The sequence below is a fragment of the Haemaphysalis longicornis genome, unplaced genomic scaffold, assembly GCF_048455015.1.
Source record: "Haemaphysalis longicornis isolate Haplotype H1 unplaced genomic scaffold, Haemaphysalis longicornis Haplotype H1 scaffold_2, whole genome shotgun sequence".
In the NCBI taxonomy this organism is placed as follows: domain Eukaryota; kingdom Metazoa; phylum Arthropoda; class Arachnida; order Ixodida; family Ixodidae; genus Haemaphysalis; species Haemaphysalis longicornis.
Window position 1 is genome coordinate 94,289,449 of NW_027526295.1, and position 20,719 is coordinate 94,310,167.

Here is a 20,719-nt window from a genome sequence, read left to right on the forward strand (position 1 = left end):
TGGCCGGCGATACTTCCTGTCTATAACAGTGTTGAGACGAAGACTCTTTATTGGTCACGGAAATCCCGAAATGAAATAAAGACACTTCCCGCTTCATAAGCGTCTTCGTTTATACCTTATTAGGTGTAGTTTGTCAAACATTTGCGTAATATTTTAGCAGCCAAAAACAAAAACTACCCGGCAGCAGTTTCCCAATACATAAAGTGTTGTGTTGAGCTCAAACACACGGATTGAATCTCGCTGAGGAGACCAATTTCTCTGATAGAAAAAAAAAAAAACAAAAACGCCCGGGCGTCGTGATTTTAGCGCAAGTTCCAGATCCATGGGTGGGCTTAATTCATTAGAATCAGTGCAAGATATAGTGCAAGATTCTGTGAACGGCTGGCGCCTACCAGATATGCTGGCATTGCCGGCGCCACCAGCGCTTGCAGCTCTCGCAGTGGGTTCGGCGCTGTCCCGCCCAGCACGCCCTGTCTAACTGGTGACTGCTGCGCAGCCATGGTGGTCGCAGTTCCGTCAGTCAAACTGAACTGCCGTATTGTGACAAGTGTGGATCGTCGGAAATCGTCGAGCGTATCTCGCTCTATAGATTGTCCGGCATACAACAAGTAAAAAAACAACCGTGAACTGAATATCGAAAGCCCTACACACGGTTTTATATCTTTAAGATAACGTTTTGGACAGTGGCCGTGTCCGTCATCTCAACGGAAAGTGTGAGCAGCATTATTAGATTATTTGCACAACATCGGCGTTGCCCATCCTGTGAGGGTATTGTAATTTTCATCGCCCTCTTAAATATACATGTTAACTCTTTTTACCTATTTTTTTTCCTCCCTTTGTCTTCCGCCCTACTTCCTCTAGAATCTTCGTTCCCTCCTCCTCATCTTCGCAGAGTAGCACGTAGGTGACAAGACGCCGGCATACCTCCCTGCTTTACTCTAATAAAGAGCCTTCGCTCTCTCAATTCTAATATATGAGCATACATGTGTTCCTTTCTCCCGCTGCGCTGCCAGAACTTTAGCTTGCCCTTAGCAATAACACCAGTGTACATAGCGTTTAGCACAACATTACCCAGGCGTCTCCACCCCCTGCTGCACCGGCGAAAGTTCGGCTGGCTCCTTAGCACCGATGATGCCGCTGCTATGGATATAAATGACACATCTCAGTCAAGGCGAACGTTACGCTGGTGGACACCGGCATTCGTAGCACAGGATGCAAAGCAGACAATACAGATGCCGGAGCGGCGCATGTCGCGTTATTGCAGTGCAGTTTCTCTGGTACAGGCAACACCGACACAAATGCCGGCTCTTTAGCTGGATGGCTGGTTTATGGCTTACGTAATACCAGGGCGGGCTTTTTTTCGCAGCGACATGCAGATGTAATGCACTTAAAGGACCACTTGGTTGTTAACAATATTATCAGGAGGACAACGGGTTCTAATGTCTTGAGTTTCTCATGCGTCCCACTACCGTGTATCAGGTTACCAAGCCGAGCGAAAAAGCCAGCGTCAGCGTTGTGTGTAGCAGTGAAACGCCGGCTAAATTTTCGTTGTCTGCCAACGATGGCATGCGCCCCATGCATGCGCCACATGTACGCCTTCGCGGACATCCCCACCGGCATGCAAGTTCAGTTCAGTTCAGTAAAACTTTATTGAGATTGGGGAAAGGTTTAGAGGGAGAAACTTGGGTGGAGTCCTCTTTCCAGGGCCCCAGAAGCTTGTGCCCCGGCCCAGGCCCTGTCGATCAGCTGGCGCTGGTCTTCCAAGGCCTCGCTGGCCAGAGTCGCCTCCCACATTTCAAGAATACAAGGGGCTCCACAGCCATGGCAGAACTACTGGCAGCGGAGCGGGACAAGCAGCCGCAGGCACGCTCCGGCCTGATGTTTGGCTTAACGTTAAGTTAAACGGCGTCATCTTTGCCAGCCTTCCAGCCGAACTGCTCTTGGTGCAGTGGGACTTGGTAACAAGCTTTGCGCTTGCCTCAAAAAGCGGAAGGAACGTTTTGAGTGACCCAAAGCGCCCTCGAAGGCCCGTTCTACATGGTGCGAATTTCGATTGCGAATTCGGAGCTGCAGTACCGTTCATGCGGCTAAACGATCCATTCTTGTGGCTGTGGCTAATTGCCAAAATATTTGGAAAAATCTAACTTCTCTTATGGACACCGCTCGGGATTTAGCAATTTGTTCCCGCAGTAAAAATAGAAAAATAGATAGTTTCGCCGCACGAGCGGCGCCACAGCTCTGAATTGGCACAAGAAATTCGCGTCATGTTGAATGGGCGGCACTGAGTTCCACCGTCGTGATCGCGGCTTGTCTACCGACCACGGAAAACATGGCGGTGTGCAGGACACTGGTATATCCATACCGTGTCAGTTAGCTTGAAGCATATTGGGAAAATTAAGGCCTGTGTGTTCAAGCTTTAGAAGTGCTGAGGTGTGCTCGCGGTTTTTTTTTTGTCGCAGTTGTGAAGGGTGTGTCCCATAGGTTCATACCATGTGCTAAGGCGACAAATGTTTATTTGTTAGGGGACACGAACGGGTAGACTAAGTTTTCTCCAACGCACTGATCCGCTGGCACTTATAAAATATAATTTTTTAAGCCTGTTGCACTATAGTTGGAAAAGATATCGTGATAACATTTGGCGATGAGAGCAGTCCCTATTTAGAAATGACAGTGTCATGGCGTTATTTTTTTGAGGTGACAGCCTTTCATATGTTCTATCACGTGCAAACGTCACTGTCGCCAGCGTCAACTCCAACGGTACCCAAATGGAGGCCGCTGAAAAAAGAAAATAAACACATAAAAGCATGTTTGCGTTCGTGTGGGAGATGAACGCAGACCAACATACAAAAGCTTTCAAAGTGCGTTACAGGGATGCACAAGACTTGGCCTGATTGTCGACGCTCGACTTTCGAGAGCACTCTGCCCAGCGTTTGGGGCATGAGAGAGAGATAGAGAGAGAGAGAAGCAACTTTATTTTTTCCCCACAAAGCCAAAAGGGGAAGGAGTGGGCCTTCACTGCCCTTCTTTTCAGCCGCCCGCCAGGAGTCCTTGATCTCTGGCGGCTTCTTCAGCTTCTTTGATCGGTAGTTGCTGTAGTAGTTATTCGGAGCTGAGCAGCGCCGTCTCCTGCTGCTCCTCATTAAAGATGTTTATTCTTCCTGCGCCTTTTTGCTCTTATCTGCATGCCCATATTATGTGCTTGACGTATGCCCTTTGGCCGCATGTTCTGAAAAGATCGCTGACTGTCCCGGGGTAGTAGTAGCTATATCTCTGGCGTGCTCTTCTACCCGCCAGATAACATGCCTTTGCGCCTGAAGTGGGAAGCACGGAACACCTCGGGTTACAAACGTCGAGTTCGCGAAGGTGGTTGCCGCCGGTTCTAGCGCGTGCTAACACGTTCCACTTTGGGAGTGATGTGAAAGCCCGCGGGCTGGCCTGACAGTCATGGAGAACTTTCAGCGGCAAGTTCGGAAATTCTTGTGAGGCGCAGCAACCGGGCCTCTGACGATGAGAAGGGACGGGACGAGAGAACATGAGTGTCACTCGCGAAGAAGAGGAAGTGCGGCGCGAAAGCCGCCGCGACGAAACTTGAAATATGCGACGACTTCGGTACAATCATGACTATCGCGCCCGCCAAGCGGCCTCGAAACTTCAGCGAGTTGCTGACGATTCGTAGTTACGAGGTCGCGTACATTGTATACACACCTTAATGGCCCAGTGGTCATAACGTTTGGGAAGAGGAGGGGGGGTTACGACGACCGCACGTAGAAAGCTTGACCGAGTATCAAATCCTAACCACGCATAAAACTTGGCCGTGTCTCCAAGCATAACCAAGCATAAACACACCCGAACCAAGCATGAGCTCGATGGGGCTGCTAGCAAACGGCGACTGGTGCAAACTGCGCGAATTTTTAAATTAATACTGAGCTCTGTGCTGTATGCTTGATTGCAAAGAACCCTATGCCCTTAGCCTTCAATTTTTCGGCTAGGTTTCTTGCTTACCTCCACGGCGCAAAATTTTCCAACCAACTATAGAGTTACAGCTTGGCTGTAAGACTTCAATGCAGGTATTTCAAGGTAGTGGTATCTACAATTGGTAAATTTCGCACACCCTGTCTGCATTGCCGCCACAGCATGTGGCAGCGTCGACAAATGAGCCTAAAAACGAAAAAGTTGCATGCATGACTTCCCGCATACTACTATAGTCAATCGAAAACGGAGGCACACTGAAACTAGCATAATTGTTGTCCACATTTATATAGAATGTCGCTTTGGACACCATAAAGATTTCAGGATATGGATTACCTAAAAATTATTTAAATCTAAATACCGCTCGTAAAGAGGATGCAACAGCGCTACACACCATTAACCCGGTCGTTAGCTTTACTCACGAAATCATCAGTTCCGTGTACTGCTTTCGCCTGGAGGGTTGCACAAAACCTAATTTACAAGACCAATTTTGAGACAAAATACAAATAACTGTTTTCCGGGTACTTAATCCGTGAAGGTCGACTAATCGATTACGAATTTTGGAAAGAATTCGCGCTTCTGTGGAGATTTTGTGTTTTTTTAAACGCCAAATTATTTTTTTGGCAGATACACTTGCGCTGCTAATCTCAAACCGCGTGCCACAGTAGATGGGAGCCATACCAAGCCAATTTTTGTTCATTGCATTACAGGGAAGATCAATATTTTATTAAATTAGTGTCCGTTACAAACTGCCTCATTTGAAGTGGTGAACCACGCTATGAAAGCAACTAATGATTTTTGGCATGCCAGGACATCTGTTGCAACTCAACAACTGTTGCGAATTGTCTATTCCTGTGAGATTATATGATCCAGGATAATTCAGGATGAATTATCCTCATTCTTTGCTGACATTGGTGACTGCAAACAAAATACCTGTAAAAAAGCAACTGTCAGGTTTTTTCGCTAAAATAACGAGCGCAATTAACCTCATGAAAACAATCCAGGAAGAGGAATAAACCTTTAATTGAGCAGTCAATGTTGTTGGGTTGACCGCCAGCCAGGTGGGGGACCTCCTTAGTCCAGGAAGCCCTCGGTCTTGGCGGACTGCCTCGCCCGGTCTACCACATATTGTTGGTGATCCGGGTTGGAGCTGGTCAACCGACCCTCCCACTGCTCAAAAGAGGCATCGGGATTTTGGGCAAGGGATGGTGTGTGGCGGCACTCGCATACTACGTGGTAGAGAGTGCATGGATTCATGCAGAATTTACAAGTGTATGTGTACATTGTTGGATGTATTGAGTGTAGTACTGTACCACGTGGGAATGTGTTAGTTTGTAACTGTCTATTAATGACCGCGTCTTCGCGAGACATGTTGGGATATGGAGGCGGAAAGGTTCTTCGTCCCAAGAGGTAGAGGGCCAGGATGTCAATAAAAAAAATGTCAGTTGGTGTGACGGCAGAAGCGTTCTTTATTGCAAATAAAAAAGAATTATTTTTACCCTAACATCCCTGCTTAGAAATAACATAGCGAGCTCCTGTTGTGGAACCACGAATATTCGCTCGTGCGTTTCAATGACTCGTCCTTTCATGCGCGGAAACTAGCGACAGTAGACACATTTCTCTGACGCGCCTTCTATGTCAGATGGACCTACATCCCAAAGCCTCCCGAGACCTCGACAGCGGCTCCCGTCACGTATGAGCTTTCGGGTCCGCACAAGAAAACCACCACCTCGGCGACTTCACGGGGTTGGGCTCCCCGGCCGAGCGGAATGCCCGCCGTTATGGCCCGCACCTCTTCGTCCTTTAGGCAAGCCGAAAGCGGCGTGATGGTGTATCCCGGAAGCACGGCGTTGCACCGTATCCCGCTGTCCGCGACGTCTAGGGCCACGTTTTTGGTGAGCCCCACGAGGCCTGCCTTGGAAGCCGTGTAAATCGCCTGCCCTTTCATTCCTCTCTTGGCCGCCATGCTCGCAACGTTGACCACAGCGCCCTCTTTGACTCCTGCCGCCAGCATCTGCCGGATGCCAGCACGGCTCATTAGGAATGAACCCTGCAAAGAAATGCATTTTATGCTAGTTTTGAACACGATTCCCGCAGAGAATACACGTATTTTTTTACATTCCGGATGCTTGTGTCCTTCAAATTTATTAGTATTAACAGGTCTGCTCCTCAACGCACTCACAATCCCAGTGCTCACCAGAGACTGTTTGACGGGAGCTTAGGGTTATTCAGTTCCAGTTGATAGAAAGTACAGGAAAGCTCACATGGACGGGTTCCCGTTTGTGGATGAACACTCCCACTTTTTTTTTTGAGAGAGGTACTGGGATCGCTACTGTCATCAGTAAAGACCGGAAGTGTAGGCAGAACTCCTATATTTCCCTTGAGCGCGTATCCAGCTTATTTGACATGTAAGCATGAACCGCCAGAAATATGAAACACTTCATTCAATAATTCATTGTGCCTTTGAATACCTATTTTGAGGTCGGTCGGTGCATATTAAGGCTTCTTAGCTTCTAAAAGTGCCTTTTTTGGGTTCAATGTTCATTTTCGCGCTTCAGAAGTCCACATCTCTGCGTTTGTTTCATGCAGTTTGTAGGCGAATCCACGTGCTCTGCCAAACACGGCGAGACGCGGAATCCCGGAAATCCTTACGTAACCCCGAGCAACTAAACTACAGTGAACTAGAATACTTGACTAGACCGACAGAGGCCCGAACGCATCGACACGGCCGCGAACGTTGCCGCAAGGTGTGACGTGTCCACCCGACTTCTTTCGTTCTATTGTAGCGTGAGGTACACCGGCCGAGGTTGAGCACTTTCGCAAGCTCCTGGAGAGCCGTGCTGCGCATGCGCGAGCAGCAGTGACGTCTCACGGCGCACAGCTGGCTTGGATTGAATTGAATTGAATTGAATTGGATTGGATTGGATTGAATTAAATTGTAGTGGATTAAATTGGATTCGAAATCGTTTTGGGAACAGTACGCATGATAATCAGCTAATCCTAGGCAACCAGGAAATCTAAGAATAACCAGCTGAACCTTAGCTCACGCTACCTACGTCCTGGCATAGCCAAGCTAAGCCACTGCTAATTTTTGTTATCCTGTCGCGCTGTGTACGCGCATTAACGGCGACAACGTCTCCCAGAATTCTCTGTTCATTCTTAACGCAATACAAACAAGCAAAGAAGGGAATGAGCGCAACAGGATCGTGGATGTGCCACTCAAGGTCATAAATGCTGACCAGGGTAAATTACGTGAAGATCTGCCACACGAGAGTTTCAAGGTGAAGCGACAAACACGAGCACAACCAGCAGCCGATCACGGGGACATTGCCAGCCGTCAAGACGCGGCACGTATATCAGGAAGGGGGAACCAGAGATACTACGTAACTGACCGATCATCTCAGAACTTCTTCAGTCTGGTCGCAACAACCATCTGCCGTGCCTTGTAACGTTTAAAAAATCCCTGCAATGCTTTTTTTGACAACCATTTCAGGCGCTACGTATGTTCTTCGTATCAGGCAGAGATACACGCATTGAATTGGATTGCACAAACTTTATTGATGCCTGCAATACGCGCTCGCGCGCGTAGACTGAGCCTACGTCATCCTCGGGGCAGGAGCCCGGCATGGATCGCCGTTTGCCGTTACCGGTTCGCGTAGCCCCTGCCTGGGCAGTGCCTCGAGGGCCTGCTGGACGGCCCAAAGTTGTTGTTTTTGGTTTTCCCTCATCGTCGCGGCTTCAAGTCGCGGCGGTATGCTTCCTGACTTTGCTTCACAGTTGTTCTTGGCACACTCCCACAGAATGTGCGTGAACATTGCCGTCGCATGGCGGCAGACCGCACAATTCTCGCTCTGGTATGTCTCGGGGAACATCCTGTTCAGTAATGTTGAACTGGGTAGGGTGCCCGTCTGCAGTTGTCGGAACAAAACAGCCTGGGCTCTGTCCAGCCTTTACAGGGAGGTGGGAGAAGCCTGCGGCTCCGTCGGAAGGACTTCGTCATCGAGTTGTAGTTTACCATGCGGTCTTTGGTGCTGAACCAAAGCGGTAGACAGCCGTTGCGGTCGCGGTCGGTTAGTTTTCGCGCCGCGGCGTGTGCCGTCTCGTTGTGGTTCTCGTTTCTCTCCGACGCCTTTTGTGCGTGTGCCGGAAACCACTTGATGAGGACTTTCTTGCCCTTTCTTGCTTGTTGTAGTATACGGATCGCCGCCGGCGCGATCCTGCCCTTGGAAATGTTAATTACGGCTTGCCTGGAGTCGCTTAGGACGGTCTGGCAGTCCCGATCCGCGATGGCCAGGGCGATGGCTTTCTCTTCGGCCTCTTCTGGTTGAGTGCTTAGGGTGCTGGCTACCGCTCAAGTGTTCCCGTTGGCGTCGACCACCACTACGGCGAAGCCTTTGCGGCTGGCGTATTCGGCCGCGTCCACGTATCTGACGCCCTCGTCGGCGGCATGTAGGTCTGTGAGTGCCTTGGCTTTCGCCTTCCTTCTTCCCTGGTTGTATTCCGGGTGCACATTCTAGGGGATAGGGTCAACTCTATAGCCACTTCTTATTTCGCCCGGCATCGGATTCTTGGTGGCTTGCTGGTCGTGGTATCGTATACCGAGCTTGTCTAGGATTTTTCTGCCTGTTTTAGTCATCGACAGTCTTTCAAGCTGGGCTGCGCGCTGAGCTTCGGCTATTTCCTCCAGTGTATTGTGGACACCCAGTTTCAGTAGCCGGTTCGTGTTGGTGGTTTCCAGCAGACCCAGGTCCGTCTTGTAGGCCCTCCGTATGATTATGTTGATCTTGTTTTCCTCGTTTCTCTTCCATCTGTGAAGAGCCGCAACGTACGCAATGTGGCAGACCACGAAGGATTGAATTAGTCTGAACAGGCTTTCCTCTCTCATGCCACTCTTCCTCGACGTGACTATTTTGAGGAGTCTCATTGCATTTGCCGCTTCGCCGCTGAGGCGGGTGACGGTGTCCCCTTTTCTTCCGTTGTCCACGCAAAACACTTATCGAGATCCGTGCAGAAATGAAAGTTATTCCATTTTTAAATTTAAAAATACAAGCAAATTTGAAGATTGCCGTCTCTCTCAAAAACCGGGCGGCTGCTGCTCGCTCCCCACTCTCCCTAACGACGACGCATCGCGGGACCAATGAAGGCAGCGAAAAACGCCGTGTTCCGGAATTTTGAAGGGCATGGTTGCCTGCCTTCGAAGCTCCTTTTCGCGCTTCTTGCCGGCGTCGTTAGGTAGCACCGTAATAACCGCGCCTTCACAGCGCTGACAAGAAGAAAGCGGAGACCGCCGAAGTCACCTGCACGTCACTGCGTTGATGTGTTGCTAGGCTTACTTTTCTGAACTTTTTCATACTGTTCAAGGTAATTTTGGTTAATAGGTAGGCTGTTCACAACAAGACTTATCTTGAAGAATGCGCCGAGTGATTCAAAGTGTGAACTGTGTGCGCTGCCTTGCTAGTGATGCTTGTTGTGAACTCCACTTGTGAATTCGCAGAAAGGCGAGAAACAGTCACATATAGTGGTTAAAAAAGAAGACTGGTGAAATGCCCTCACCGAAAAAAAATCAAGGGAGCGTTCACCGGGTCGAACTACTCACCTTCAAAAGCAAAGTATAGTGCGTTAACCCCTGAGCCATTTCAGCAGCACGGCTGAGCTCAAGAAGTTGGCGTGTAATGTCTGGACGTCAGTGAGTATTAATCTGTGGTCTTGATTATTTGGCTCCTACCCTACAACACTTTCGCACGAATAAGATAGTCACCGCTCAGAATATGTACAATTTCCGTATCTTACGATCATTTTACACGTCTTCACCAGCGTTCACACAGTTCTTGACAGCTTCTTCCTTATTACAATGCACAACCATATTGTTAACACGCGAAACAATGATATTTTGCAAGTTCCTTGTTTTCGCACGGAGAACAAATATCAAATGCTGCAACGTAACCTGCTTTATATTTTGAATCAATTTGGAACACTATGTTTTCCTTCGTTAAAGGAACTACAGGAAATATTTGTGAATACGTAGTTTTATTGCTTTCATAGTGTTATTGTTTTTTGCACTTTTCTTTCACAATTGTGCATGGCTCTGTATTTGACTTATGCATTTCAATTGCTACTCTTTTGCTATTACACTGGCTTACATGCTTGTAGCGTTTGAACATCTCTCCTATGTATACCATGCATGCCAATTGCAATTGCACACGCAGTACTGATTGATGTATCGTTCTTTGCTGCCTTGTAGTGGTTGTTTTGGCGCCGTCAAGATGTCCCCACCGCTTATAGCCCAGGCAACCAACCAGTGTAATAATAAAATGAATTTATTTGAAATGAATTGAAAACGCGTGTGTGTAGTTTTTGTCATTTTGAAGGAATTCTGGCGGTTATAAGGTTTGTTCATCGCCAAGTGATCGCGCAGATTAGCCTAGTCGGGGTAATGCTATAAGATATTAAGCCAGAGCTCCCTTGTTTAACTCATAAAAAGCTATCGCACAATTGCGATCTCGCCGACGCATGCCGTGGAACGGTGACAGCTTTCCCACAAAAATGGCTTGGTTGAGCTTGTCTCATTGCTGCCGATTGCTGCTAAGGGAAAAAGAAAATGTGATTGTTTTTTCATGAATCAAACGGCGCTTCGCAGTCCGAAAGTACAGTGGTGGGCTCGCTTAGGGTGAACACGGGAGTGACGGGAGCGCGTAGGCGCCGGCGCAGCAAGTCATTGTATCAAAACCGCGCTATAATTATGGCCGCAAAATGGTTTAGTGGTGCAGTTTCAATCATCTTATCTGTTTCACGTTACTGGGTCTTGTGGGAAACGAAAAGAACAGAGCGTTGAGCACTTTGACCCAATAGCGGCGGCAAGGAACCGTTCAAATTGTGTCTCCACCCTGTACGGCAGCGCTGGCATCGCGACACTCTAGGTGCCCTAGGCGCCGGTACAATCAGAGCAGCCTACTGTCGGCCGCGCGAAGCATCACGTGAGCGCGCATCGCGACATCGGAGCGTCTGCTCGTCTTCTGCTATGTTGTGTGTCGCCTGCTAATGGTGCCTCGCTTTGAACATCAAATTCTCTATCCTCGTATGAACATGCCTAACAAAAATCACAAAGGGGCTCTTCCCACGTAAATTGAATCAATATTGTAGTGCCCCGGCTCACTTCAAGCTCTTAATTTATTTCTGTTAAACAATGTGCGCATGCGTTCCTTTGGTTTCAGTGGCAATCACTTCAAAAAATAAAGTGCTGTTAAAATTAGCCCAATCTTTTTATCGAGTCTGCTTGAAGCACGCTGGCGAGTTGCGAAGTGACGAACCGATTGCATGCATGGATAGCAAGAAGATGCGGATTGTTTATTGTTCGTGGTGGCTGTTGTTCTGATGGAACAAAAGAAATGTCGGTGGGACGAGGTTTTATTGATTGATTGCAGGGTTTAACGCGCCGACGCAACGCAGGCCATGAGGCGCGCCGTATTGGAGGGCTCCGGATTAATTCTGATCACCTGGGGTTCTTTAACGTGCGCCGAAATCTCGTACACACGGGCGTTTTCGCTTTTCGCTTCCATCAGAAAAGCGGCCGCCGCGGCCGGAATCGAACCCGCGACATCGTGCTCAGCAGCGCAATGCCTTAGCCACTTAGCCACCGAGGCGGGTGGGACGAGGTTGTATAAAACAAATTAGCGCCAATCCACCCTGTGAATGCGGTAAGAAAGCAAAGCTGTATATGGCACCCACAACGATTACCAATGCGACGTCACTTAACTTCACTCCCGTTGCTCTACAAATAGTGAAACCAGAGAGAAGTGAAATCCACTTAATCACACCGTTTATTAATTTAAAGAGATATTTGGTAAGGTTAAATCAATGCATGCTGCATGAAAGGTGGTTGGTTGAGTTGCATTGGCGTAGCACCTGAGTGTAAACTCCCTTTTTTATAAAATTAAAGGAAGCTCAAACCCGGCGTTAAACGATCTCACTTCTCAGTCTCTGCCGCCGCGGAGGGAGGCGACGAGATCGGCTGCAGAGACGAAGGAGGAGGAGGATGAATAGGAGGTGGAGAAGGAAATACTTCTATTAAGATTTCGAAACGGACCAGAGTGCGGCCCTGGGGAGTGGTTCCTTCTTCACTGGAACCCATATGTAGTCCGCGCTGCCTGTGCTCTGTCCGCCAGCTTAAACTGAGTAGGCAGAGAGAGGCTGGACAGCATCATCTCCCTCTGTTCTTGTTGGTTAGTAGACGGAAAGAGAGGAGGGTGCTCAGGGCTAAAGTCGCACACCCTGATAATGTGACGGAGTGTTCCTACTTCGGAGCAAAATTTACATTCGGCGTTGTAGCGATTCGGGCGCATTAAGTGAAGACGCGTCGGGTGTGGGAAGGAGCCGGATTGTATGAGCCGCAGTGTAGTTTATTGTTCTCCGGAAAGGTCAGGGTAAGGCGAAGGTAGGGTCTGTGTCTGAAGGCGACAATGCTGCGTTATGTCCGTGAACGAGACAAACTGGTGACTGTCCTCGTGCAGCTCCATAGCCCGGGGGTAAAAGTGCAGGCTTGGTGGGCGTATTCTTTGCCCTCCATGGAAGCGTGAGCGGACATCCAGATGAGCAGAGTGGAACCATTTGGGGAGTGGTTCTTTAGCCCACGCAGTGCAGTTCAGGACACCAAACGCGAGTGGAAATTCCGGTAGGCTTGTTGGGAATCGGTGACTTCCTGCTGAACCCCTGGCGATGGTTGCCGCTTGTGTTGCCGCTTGTGAGGTTGCCGCTTGTGAGGTTGCCGCTTGTGAGAGCCAAGGCGATGGTTGCCGCTTGTGTTGCCGTCATGTGTTGGGTCTTGAGTGAGGCACACACCAGGAGGTTGCTTCCGGAGGTAGCCACGATGATGGTGTACTGTTACCCTCGATGTTGGGAGGCGTCTGTGTAGATAACTGCGTGATGCCCACCGAGAGTGGTGTTGAGCGCTTGAGGCCGTGCTTATCGGCCACCCTCGTCATGTGAGCGATTCATATTTCTAAGCAACGGGACCATTTTAGTTCTTGTTGCTAGTAGTCAGGGAGTACATCAAGCGGAGTGACATTCTGTGCTGCCCAGCCAATCTGGCGAAGGATGCGGCGACCTGCCGCAGTTCTGCTCATTCGGAGCTTCGGTTAGGAATATGGCCCTCTATCAGCTCTTCCACTGCCTTGTGGAGCTCCATGCTAAGCAGCCGCTCTGTGGACGGACTCATGGGGAGACCAATGGCCTGCTCATCATCATCATCATCACCACCACCAGCCTATCTACGACCACTGCAGGGCAACGGCCTCTGCCATTAGTCTCCAATTATCCCGGTCCTGTGCTAACTGCGACCAATTTATCCCCGCAAACGTCTTGATCGCATCTGCCCATCTAACTTTCTGCTGCCCCCTTCCACGCTTGCCTTCTCTAGGGATCCACTCTGTTACCCTTAATGACCAACGGTTATATTGCCTTCGCATTACATGCCCTACCCATATCCATTTCTTCATCTTTATTTCTACTAATATGTCCTTAACACGCGTTTGTTCCCTGACCCGCTCTGCTGTCTTCTTGTCCCTTAATGTTACATCTAGCATCTTTCGTTCCATTGTTCGCTGAGTCGTTCTCAATTTAAGTTGAACCCTCTTAGTGAGCCTCTAAGTTTCTTCCTCGTAGGTGCGTACCGGTAAGATGCAGCTGTCATACAATTTCTTCTTCAGGCACAATGGTAGGCTGCCCTTCATTACCTCAGAATGCCTGCCGAATGCACTCCACCCCATTCTTATCCGGTGTCACAACTTGGCCTAAGTAGATATATTCGCTTGGCTTCGCTAGCAGGCGTGGCCTGCTCAACCGCCTTTCTGCTCATTATATAAAGCGTGCTTGTATGTCCTCCTTGCCGAGAAGAAGACAGGTGGTTGAGGTAAGTGATTCTCGAGAGGTCAAAACCTTGAATTAATCGAAAGGTATCGGATTCCTTGAGGCCTCGCTTCCTGGTGGCAATTCGGCTGATCGTGTGCATGATATGATTGATGCTGTGTTTGAGGCACTGCAATGATAAGTCGCTGTTGGTGTTGGTCTGGAGACGTAGGCCCAGGATCTTGATTCTGGGGCACGGAGTGATGGCGTGGCCATCAAGGAGAATTTTAATTTGTTCTTTAATGTGTTGTTTGCGGTGAGGACGAAAGACAAAGACCTGTGATTTTTTACGTGAACTCTGGAGGCCACAGGCTTTAGCACATTGGCGTACTAGAAGTGAGATGCCATGCGTTGGTGTGAGCTTCCTTTAATTTTTGTAACTCCTAGCACACGCGCAAGACGTGACAAGGCCGCTAGACCTGCCATGGGCGGAGCCCAGAGCGGCGAGAGAGGTCTCATGACGCTATCACGTGGCGTTCAGCGAGAATGCAGGGGGTAAACCCGTAGATGTGCTTGGTGAGTGCGCCACCTGTATTCCCCGCCTCCGCGTGGGCTCGTAGCTACATCGGTAAGACAACGGGCTCTCGCTTTCTTACTCTGTTAGTTCCAGGTTCGATTCCTGGCGGTGCAAGTGTATTCTTTTATTTGTTCGTTGGAGTTTTCTGTTGACATCAACGGTCGCGAAAGAACCCTTAGAGGGTAGAGCTAAAAAGCTTTGCTTTAAATTTATAAATCTTCAGATGGCTCAATGTAACACATCGGGTTATGCATAGCTCGCTGTGTGCATAGGAAGTTGATTTTTAAGTGAGTGAGACGGTTATTGAGTAAATTAATACTGTCAAGACCGGTGTTAAGCGCAGAGCACTGCATAGTCTCGCCTTGTCCTCTTAAGCATCAACCGCACGTCGCCTTTTTTCACGCGATTCGTTCGCGTCGGCGTTGCGAGTGCGATTTTTTGACGCCCGCGTCGACGATTCAGCGCGCGCGGCAGCTTCTGCCCCGTTCAGTAAAGGACGCACGTCGCGCGCGTAATTGGGAGTAGCCTGGCCACTTGCGCCAATGGGGAAGCGCGCGCCTCAGGGCGGGTTTTGAAGCGCTCGAGACAGCCGGCTGGCTCCTCCAGAGATGTTTAGGCTTACCACCCCGCCAAATGTTGCATGTGCGCTTTCACTAGCGGCGCGGATGATGTTTTATAGTACCGTTTGCGACCACATTATACGCTCCTTCAGCACACAAGCAACTTCGTGTGTGCCTTGAGCGGCATTTTAGAGAGCGCGTAGAAGCGGTCGCTCGAGCTCCCCACAACACTTCGCGGCCGAAGCCACCGCCATGTTGCTACCGCCGGCCGCGCCGCGCGCAGCGTGCGGGTGGTTCCGCAGCAGCGCCAGCTCAGGCGGCATGTGGCATTCGCGGCACGTTTTCGCGAGCCGAAAACGCTCCATGCGGTTCACGCTTTAGCTCGCTAACGTTCGATACGACTCCCGGATTCAGGCGGCATGGCGAGATAACGGACCCAAGTAGAGACTTCTGTACCGGGGTCAGGGAGTCACGTTGAGGCTTCGAAAACCATGCGGTTTAAATAGTCATAACCGTCCAAACCTCGTGAACCGCTGGCGCTTGTCATAAATATTTTCGTTGTTTAGCCCAATGAAAACTTCAGGTACATTTCATGCAAAATCTGTGTATATAACCGGCAGCCTCCGTGTTCATTTGGTTAGGAACTCTCTGTGGGTTGGTTTTTACGATAGTAAGCTGAAAAAGCGGCCGCTCAAGAAAAAAATGGCGCGTTCTATATGACGCAGAAAGGCTCCAGCCTTGCAAGAAATGAATGGCGCGTTCGAAATGCCGCAGAAAGGCTCGAGCCGGAGAATAATAAAAAAATACGCATTAGAAATTACGTAAAACAGCTCCAGCATGTAAAATAAAGAAAGCGGAAAAAGAACAGAACTCCCGCTGGCGCAGTTTCAGGCAGGGGGCGCGCGAGCACTGCGAAGTCGGGAAAGTTGAAATGCAGCAGTGAGCGGCTAACGGCGTCAGCCCATTACTGCGAATCACCGCTGTGCACTTCCGACAGGTTTCACATTGAGTGGAACGGCTTTAATTTTTTGTTTCAAACATGGTCGGATTCGGCGTTGTGCTGTTCTATTTCCGTCTATGCACGGTGTATTTCGCCGTTGGGCGGGCTGCAGTTTTGTTGCGGGTCATTCTGTCATTACCGGCTATTTCGTTTCTGGTTGACTTTAGTGAAGCGTTGTATTTGGCCCGATATTCATAACCCGGTCGAAGTCCTCCTCAGTCGCTTCTGAGATCGGAGTGAAAGCACTGCCTTTCCCTGCGCAGTTGACGATGATTGTGGCGGGAACAGAGCCGTTAACCTCTTGGATGAACTCAAAGAGGTGCTCCACAGAAGCTGACTTCGTCACGTCCAACTGCACTGCCCTGTGATCAGCCCCACCTGCAGAGACACGTGTAGAAGCAAGGCAAGACAAGATGAGCAGTAACCTTACAAAATACAAAATTCAAAATACAAAATACAAAATACAAGTTTGTTTTATTCGAAAGATTTGGTGTTTTATAGTGCCCCTAGCGCTCGTCCGGCAGCAAACGGGGCCGTATTCACTGAGAATATAGGTTAAAATTTTGATTCTCCCGCCAAATCGTGTGTTTTCGTGACGTCTGCCATGAAGCCACAAGGGCGGGTATTCAAACGATCTTCCAGTGCTTCATTAGGCACTGCAGCCTTGCTTATCGTCGGTCCTCCCAGAATGGCGCTACCATACTAAGCCGCCGACCGTTGTCCACCGTTTCTCTGTTTTTGACCGCGGTTAAACTTCGCTTGCTTTTACTAGGGTAGAAAGTAATCGTTTCGTGAAACAAGGGTTATGCTCGACAAACAGGGTCACGTAAGACGATGCCACTTACGCCAATCGGCCAGTGTCGTGTAGGACAACTCCAAAGCGGTGGACTGCTGTGCAACTAAAAGAAACATAGCCCACCCAGTACCAACACAAGTGCGCATCGGTACTGCCATGTTTATGTGTATTTCCGTAATTTTCATTGTTTAGCGCACCATTCTTACTGCTGTAAAACGAATATGCATTAGAATTAAGCGCAAATAGCTCGTTCGGGAAGCTTATAAGCCCTGCCTAATTTGCATTTGCTTTTGCCGGCCTCAACCAATCGCACAGCTAGGCATATGACGTCACAGGTTCTGTTGCGAGAAATGAGCTAGTGGGTCGCATGGCCATTCCCTTTTTTCATAATCATATAGTTTATTTGAGCGAAGTGTGCGTTAAAAGTGGTGTCAGTACGATTTTAATGAGACAGTCTTTCGAATAAACCAAACGTGTTTTGTCTGCATGGCTCCTTTAAAGGGATCAAGCCTATAGCAGTTGCTCCAACTTCTGCTCTCAGTAAGACCGTTTCATTGACAATATAATTGTACGTTTACTTCGAGAACATCAAATCGGACACGCTTTGTTAAGACTACTGAATGAAAGGAGAAATAGTAAGCCAGAGACGGAACAAAGGTGCTTCACGCAATTCGGCCGGCCGAAGCATCAACTGGCGTTGTTGTTTAGAATTCTAGGACATCTGCAACGACATTTTGAATGTGGCGTAAGCAGAAATTTATTAAAAAGTATTGTTATGCCTAAAGTGCGCCTAAAGTGAGAGATCTTTGGAACAAAACCTAACGCTTTAAAGAGTACACAATGGCATGATTCCTAAAGCGCGCTGGTATTCTTTGGCGGTTTAATATGGCTAAACAGAAAAATAGCCTTGAATCGGTACACATCGAAGCATATAGGTTCAAATATTCTCGATACCGACTTCTTCAATATGCTCCGTCACCTCAGAAACATGCTGCCTCTCACCACAGCGGGAAAGTTTATCGTATTTTCCCTGAATTTTTATTCGACAAGCTCAACTCGCAACCCCAGTGTGCCTAACAGTTTTATGCGCTGATAAGTAGCAGTTGTAACCTTCACATTCATCAGCTCATATATACTTATAAAAAGAAGCTCCCGGCTGACTGACGGAGTGATTCTTTAAAGCCCAGTCAAAACTGCTGGACCCAGAGACTTTGCACTTCGGGAGTACAGGTGTGTCACGGCAAAGCGCTCGATCAGGCGTGATTTATAGGAATTACGGTCCTAACATAGGAAAGGAGGGTTATCGTTTTTTTTTCAAATCGTGATTATCTCGTTTGCCCGTTCAGATAGTGAAATGTTTTTTGCTTGTATATGTAGCCCGTAAGAATCTTTCAAAATAAGCACTACGGCTTTGCCCTAACCAACCGCAATTGTTCGAATGCGCATTTCAGATCAAATTTGGTGTTTCCAAAGATTCCCCAGATATGTTTCCCCAAATATATTCTCCAAATATGTTTCATGGTTATTTCTGATTAATGTTACTCATGTAGTCGCACAAAATCTATTTTCACTCCCGGCCACGCCGCTATAAAGGAGAAAATATTTTTTTTTAAATTATACAGCCCCCCCCCCCCCCCCCCGATCCGAAAACGACTCTGGGGCGATGTCAACGCGCAGCTACATTGGAGGTTCAGATTTAAGGAGTACATTCCAATTATGCTATAGAACCTCAATATTGGTGAATATATTTTTAAAACACTCCTGAGAGAGGAAAAAGCTAAAAAATATTGTTCCAACTTTCTCTTTTATTCGCAGGACCGTTCAGATATCGAACAGGTTTTTGTCGATATAGGTAACACATACAAAAATCTAAAAGATGCCATGCAAGTTTTTTTTATAACAGCCACAATACAGACAATCAGGTGTTTGGAAAAAATTACGTTTTTATGGATTTCCAAATAACTATTCAGCCCGGGTATATATCAGATTGGTTTTTACTTAAACATGCTACCCATAAAATCTCCAAAAATAGGTTACAGAATTTTTCCCTGAGACAATGGGCCGAGTGGTATCTCCAAAATTACACCCCTAAAGAAGTGGAATTCAGTTACATTTTCGCGCTTTAGAAAATCGCGAGCCATCGGTTCGGACTTTGTCCAGCACGGCTCCCATAGGAGCACTTATGAAATTGTCACGGATAATTGTCCACCACACTAACTTCGATTACACTTCCTGTGCGGAAGTAGTCGTTTGAGAAGCCCACACTTTTAACTTCAGAACGCGAATAAGCACTCTTCGAAGGCAGTCTTTAGAATCAGCGATCCGCAAATAGAATGGAGGACAACAAATGTTTACACTGTTAGCTCGAACAAACGGCCATAAATGCAGCGAGAACGCAGAAGAATCGCCTTGAGCATAGATATTGGCAAACCTCTGGCTGTTTAAGTACAGGCGTTAATCGAATATCCTGAGTGATTTGCGCACGCCTCACGTCTTTTTCACTGAACGCTGACATTATTCACATTCACGGCACGAAATAACCGAGTTTGTGTTGGTTCAAAATTACGTTTATTGACTTGTTTTCAGTCGTCATGGACTATATGGTCATGTAGACCTACCTGGAAGTGTCTTGAGAACCGCTTGTGCCGAATCCAGCTTTATGTCGGCCACTATGACCCTGGCCCCTCTCTCGGCCAAGACTTGACAAATGGCTCCTCCGATGCCGCCTCCCCCGCCGGTAACAACGGCAAGACGCCCTGACAGCGAGGGCTTTTTCTCCGACGACATTTGGAAACAGCCTTGGTGGATGCGGAGCACAGGATTCCTTCGGTGGGGTGCCTGGTTTGGTTTCCTCACGGCCTGCACGAGCGCACTTCTATTGCTTTCGGTCTTTGCATATTTGCGATAAGCGCCGCCTTTATCCAGTTCTATTCAATTATCTCCGGAATACCCCATTTAGATACCGGCCATCAGCAAGTTTTTATCTTTATTTTAAGCGTGGATATGTCTGGAGGTCGAATACCTCTCCCAAAGATCGGCAGCCACGCCTATGGAGTGCCTGAAGGCCGATAGTGTGAATGCATAATCGTTGGAAGGTTTGCAGCAAATGTACTCAACTGAGGTTGCTAAATCCTAGTCTGGTGAGGAAATGTCGTTTGTTTCCCAGGGAAGCTCACCTAGCATGGTTGAACCTATCTAGTACAGCTTATATCCGGCGGCGTTATATACCGGACCAGGCAGCACTTCGAACCTGGTACCAACGCTTAGCCAAAAAGGACGAAAAAAGGAACTAACTGCAGCCGTTAGTCCTCGGGAGGCACCGTTGCTCCTCAAGAGGAGTAACTGTGGGAGCGTGCATGCCGTGTGCATAATTCGCGGAGTAAATGTTCGTCCCCGCCAATCTAGAGAGCAACGGGAGGACAAGAAACGCCGAGCAGTTACTCCCCCCTGTAATGGCATCTCTGGTCTGTGATCTGCCGCATATGTGTGTTCAGTTTCATAACTTGCAAACAAACGCAGCTGCCAACACAGAATAATTTATATAGTGCCATAGGAAGAAATTTATTTTTGAAAATAACAAAAAAGCGACTTGTCTAAGTGAAGAGGCAGCTCGTGGCACGGAGCGGCGATGCGCGATAGACCAACGGCTCTTGTTCACGTTACTACGAAGTGTCACTCACCCAGATCTCGCGAACGATGATACAGGCAACTGAAATACTCCATGCACATGACACGGTGAGGCAGGAGTTTGCAAACAATCGCTAACCTTACTCACTAAGTGTAGTGAATACACATGTTTATACCCGCCGGAAAATGTCAACAACAACGACAACAACGGCAAATCGTAAGCGCTCACTACAGGTCAACGCTTTGCTCTTAGCTTTCATTAGCGGGACATAAATGGCTTTCGTACAAAAGCAATAACAATACCTCAACAGCCGTAAGATGCGGTTCCATTTTCCATTCCTACACTCTTC

General features: G+C 48.3%; 1 protein-coding gene across 1 annotated transcript; it reads right to left on the reverse strand.

Annotated features, from left to right (window-relative positions):
* Nucleotides 1-5,575: 5,575 nt before the first annotated feature.
* On the reverse strand, nt 5,576-19,529 carry LOC144167257 ((3R)-3-hydroxyacyl-CoA dehydrogenase-like). The gene is made up of 3 exons (XM_077696588.1): nt 19,361-19,529; nt 16,142-16,324; nt 5,576-6,051 (listed from the first exon to the last, which is right to left on the reverse strand). The coding sequence occupies exons 1-3, from the start codon at nt 19,527-19,529 to the stop codon at nt 5,618-5,620; spliced, it is 786 nt and encodes a 261-aa protein (XP_077552714.1). The 3' UTR covers nt 5,576-5,617.
* Between the last annotated feature and the right edge of the window lie 1,190 nt (nt 19,530-20,719).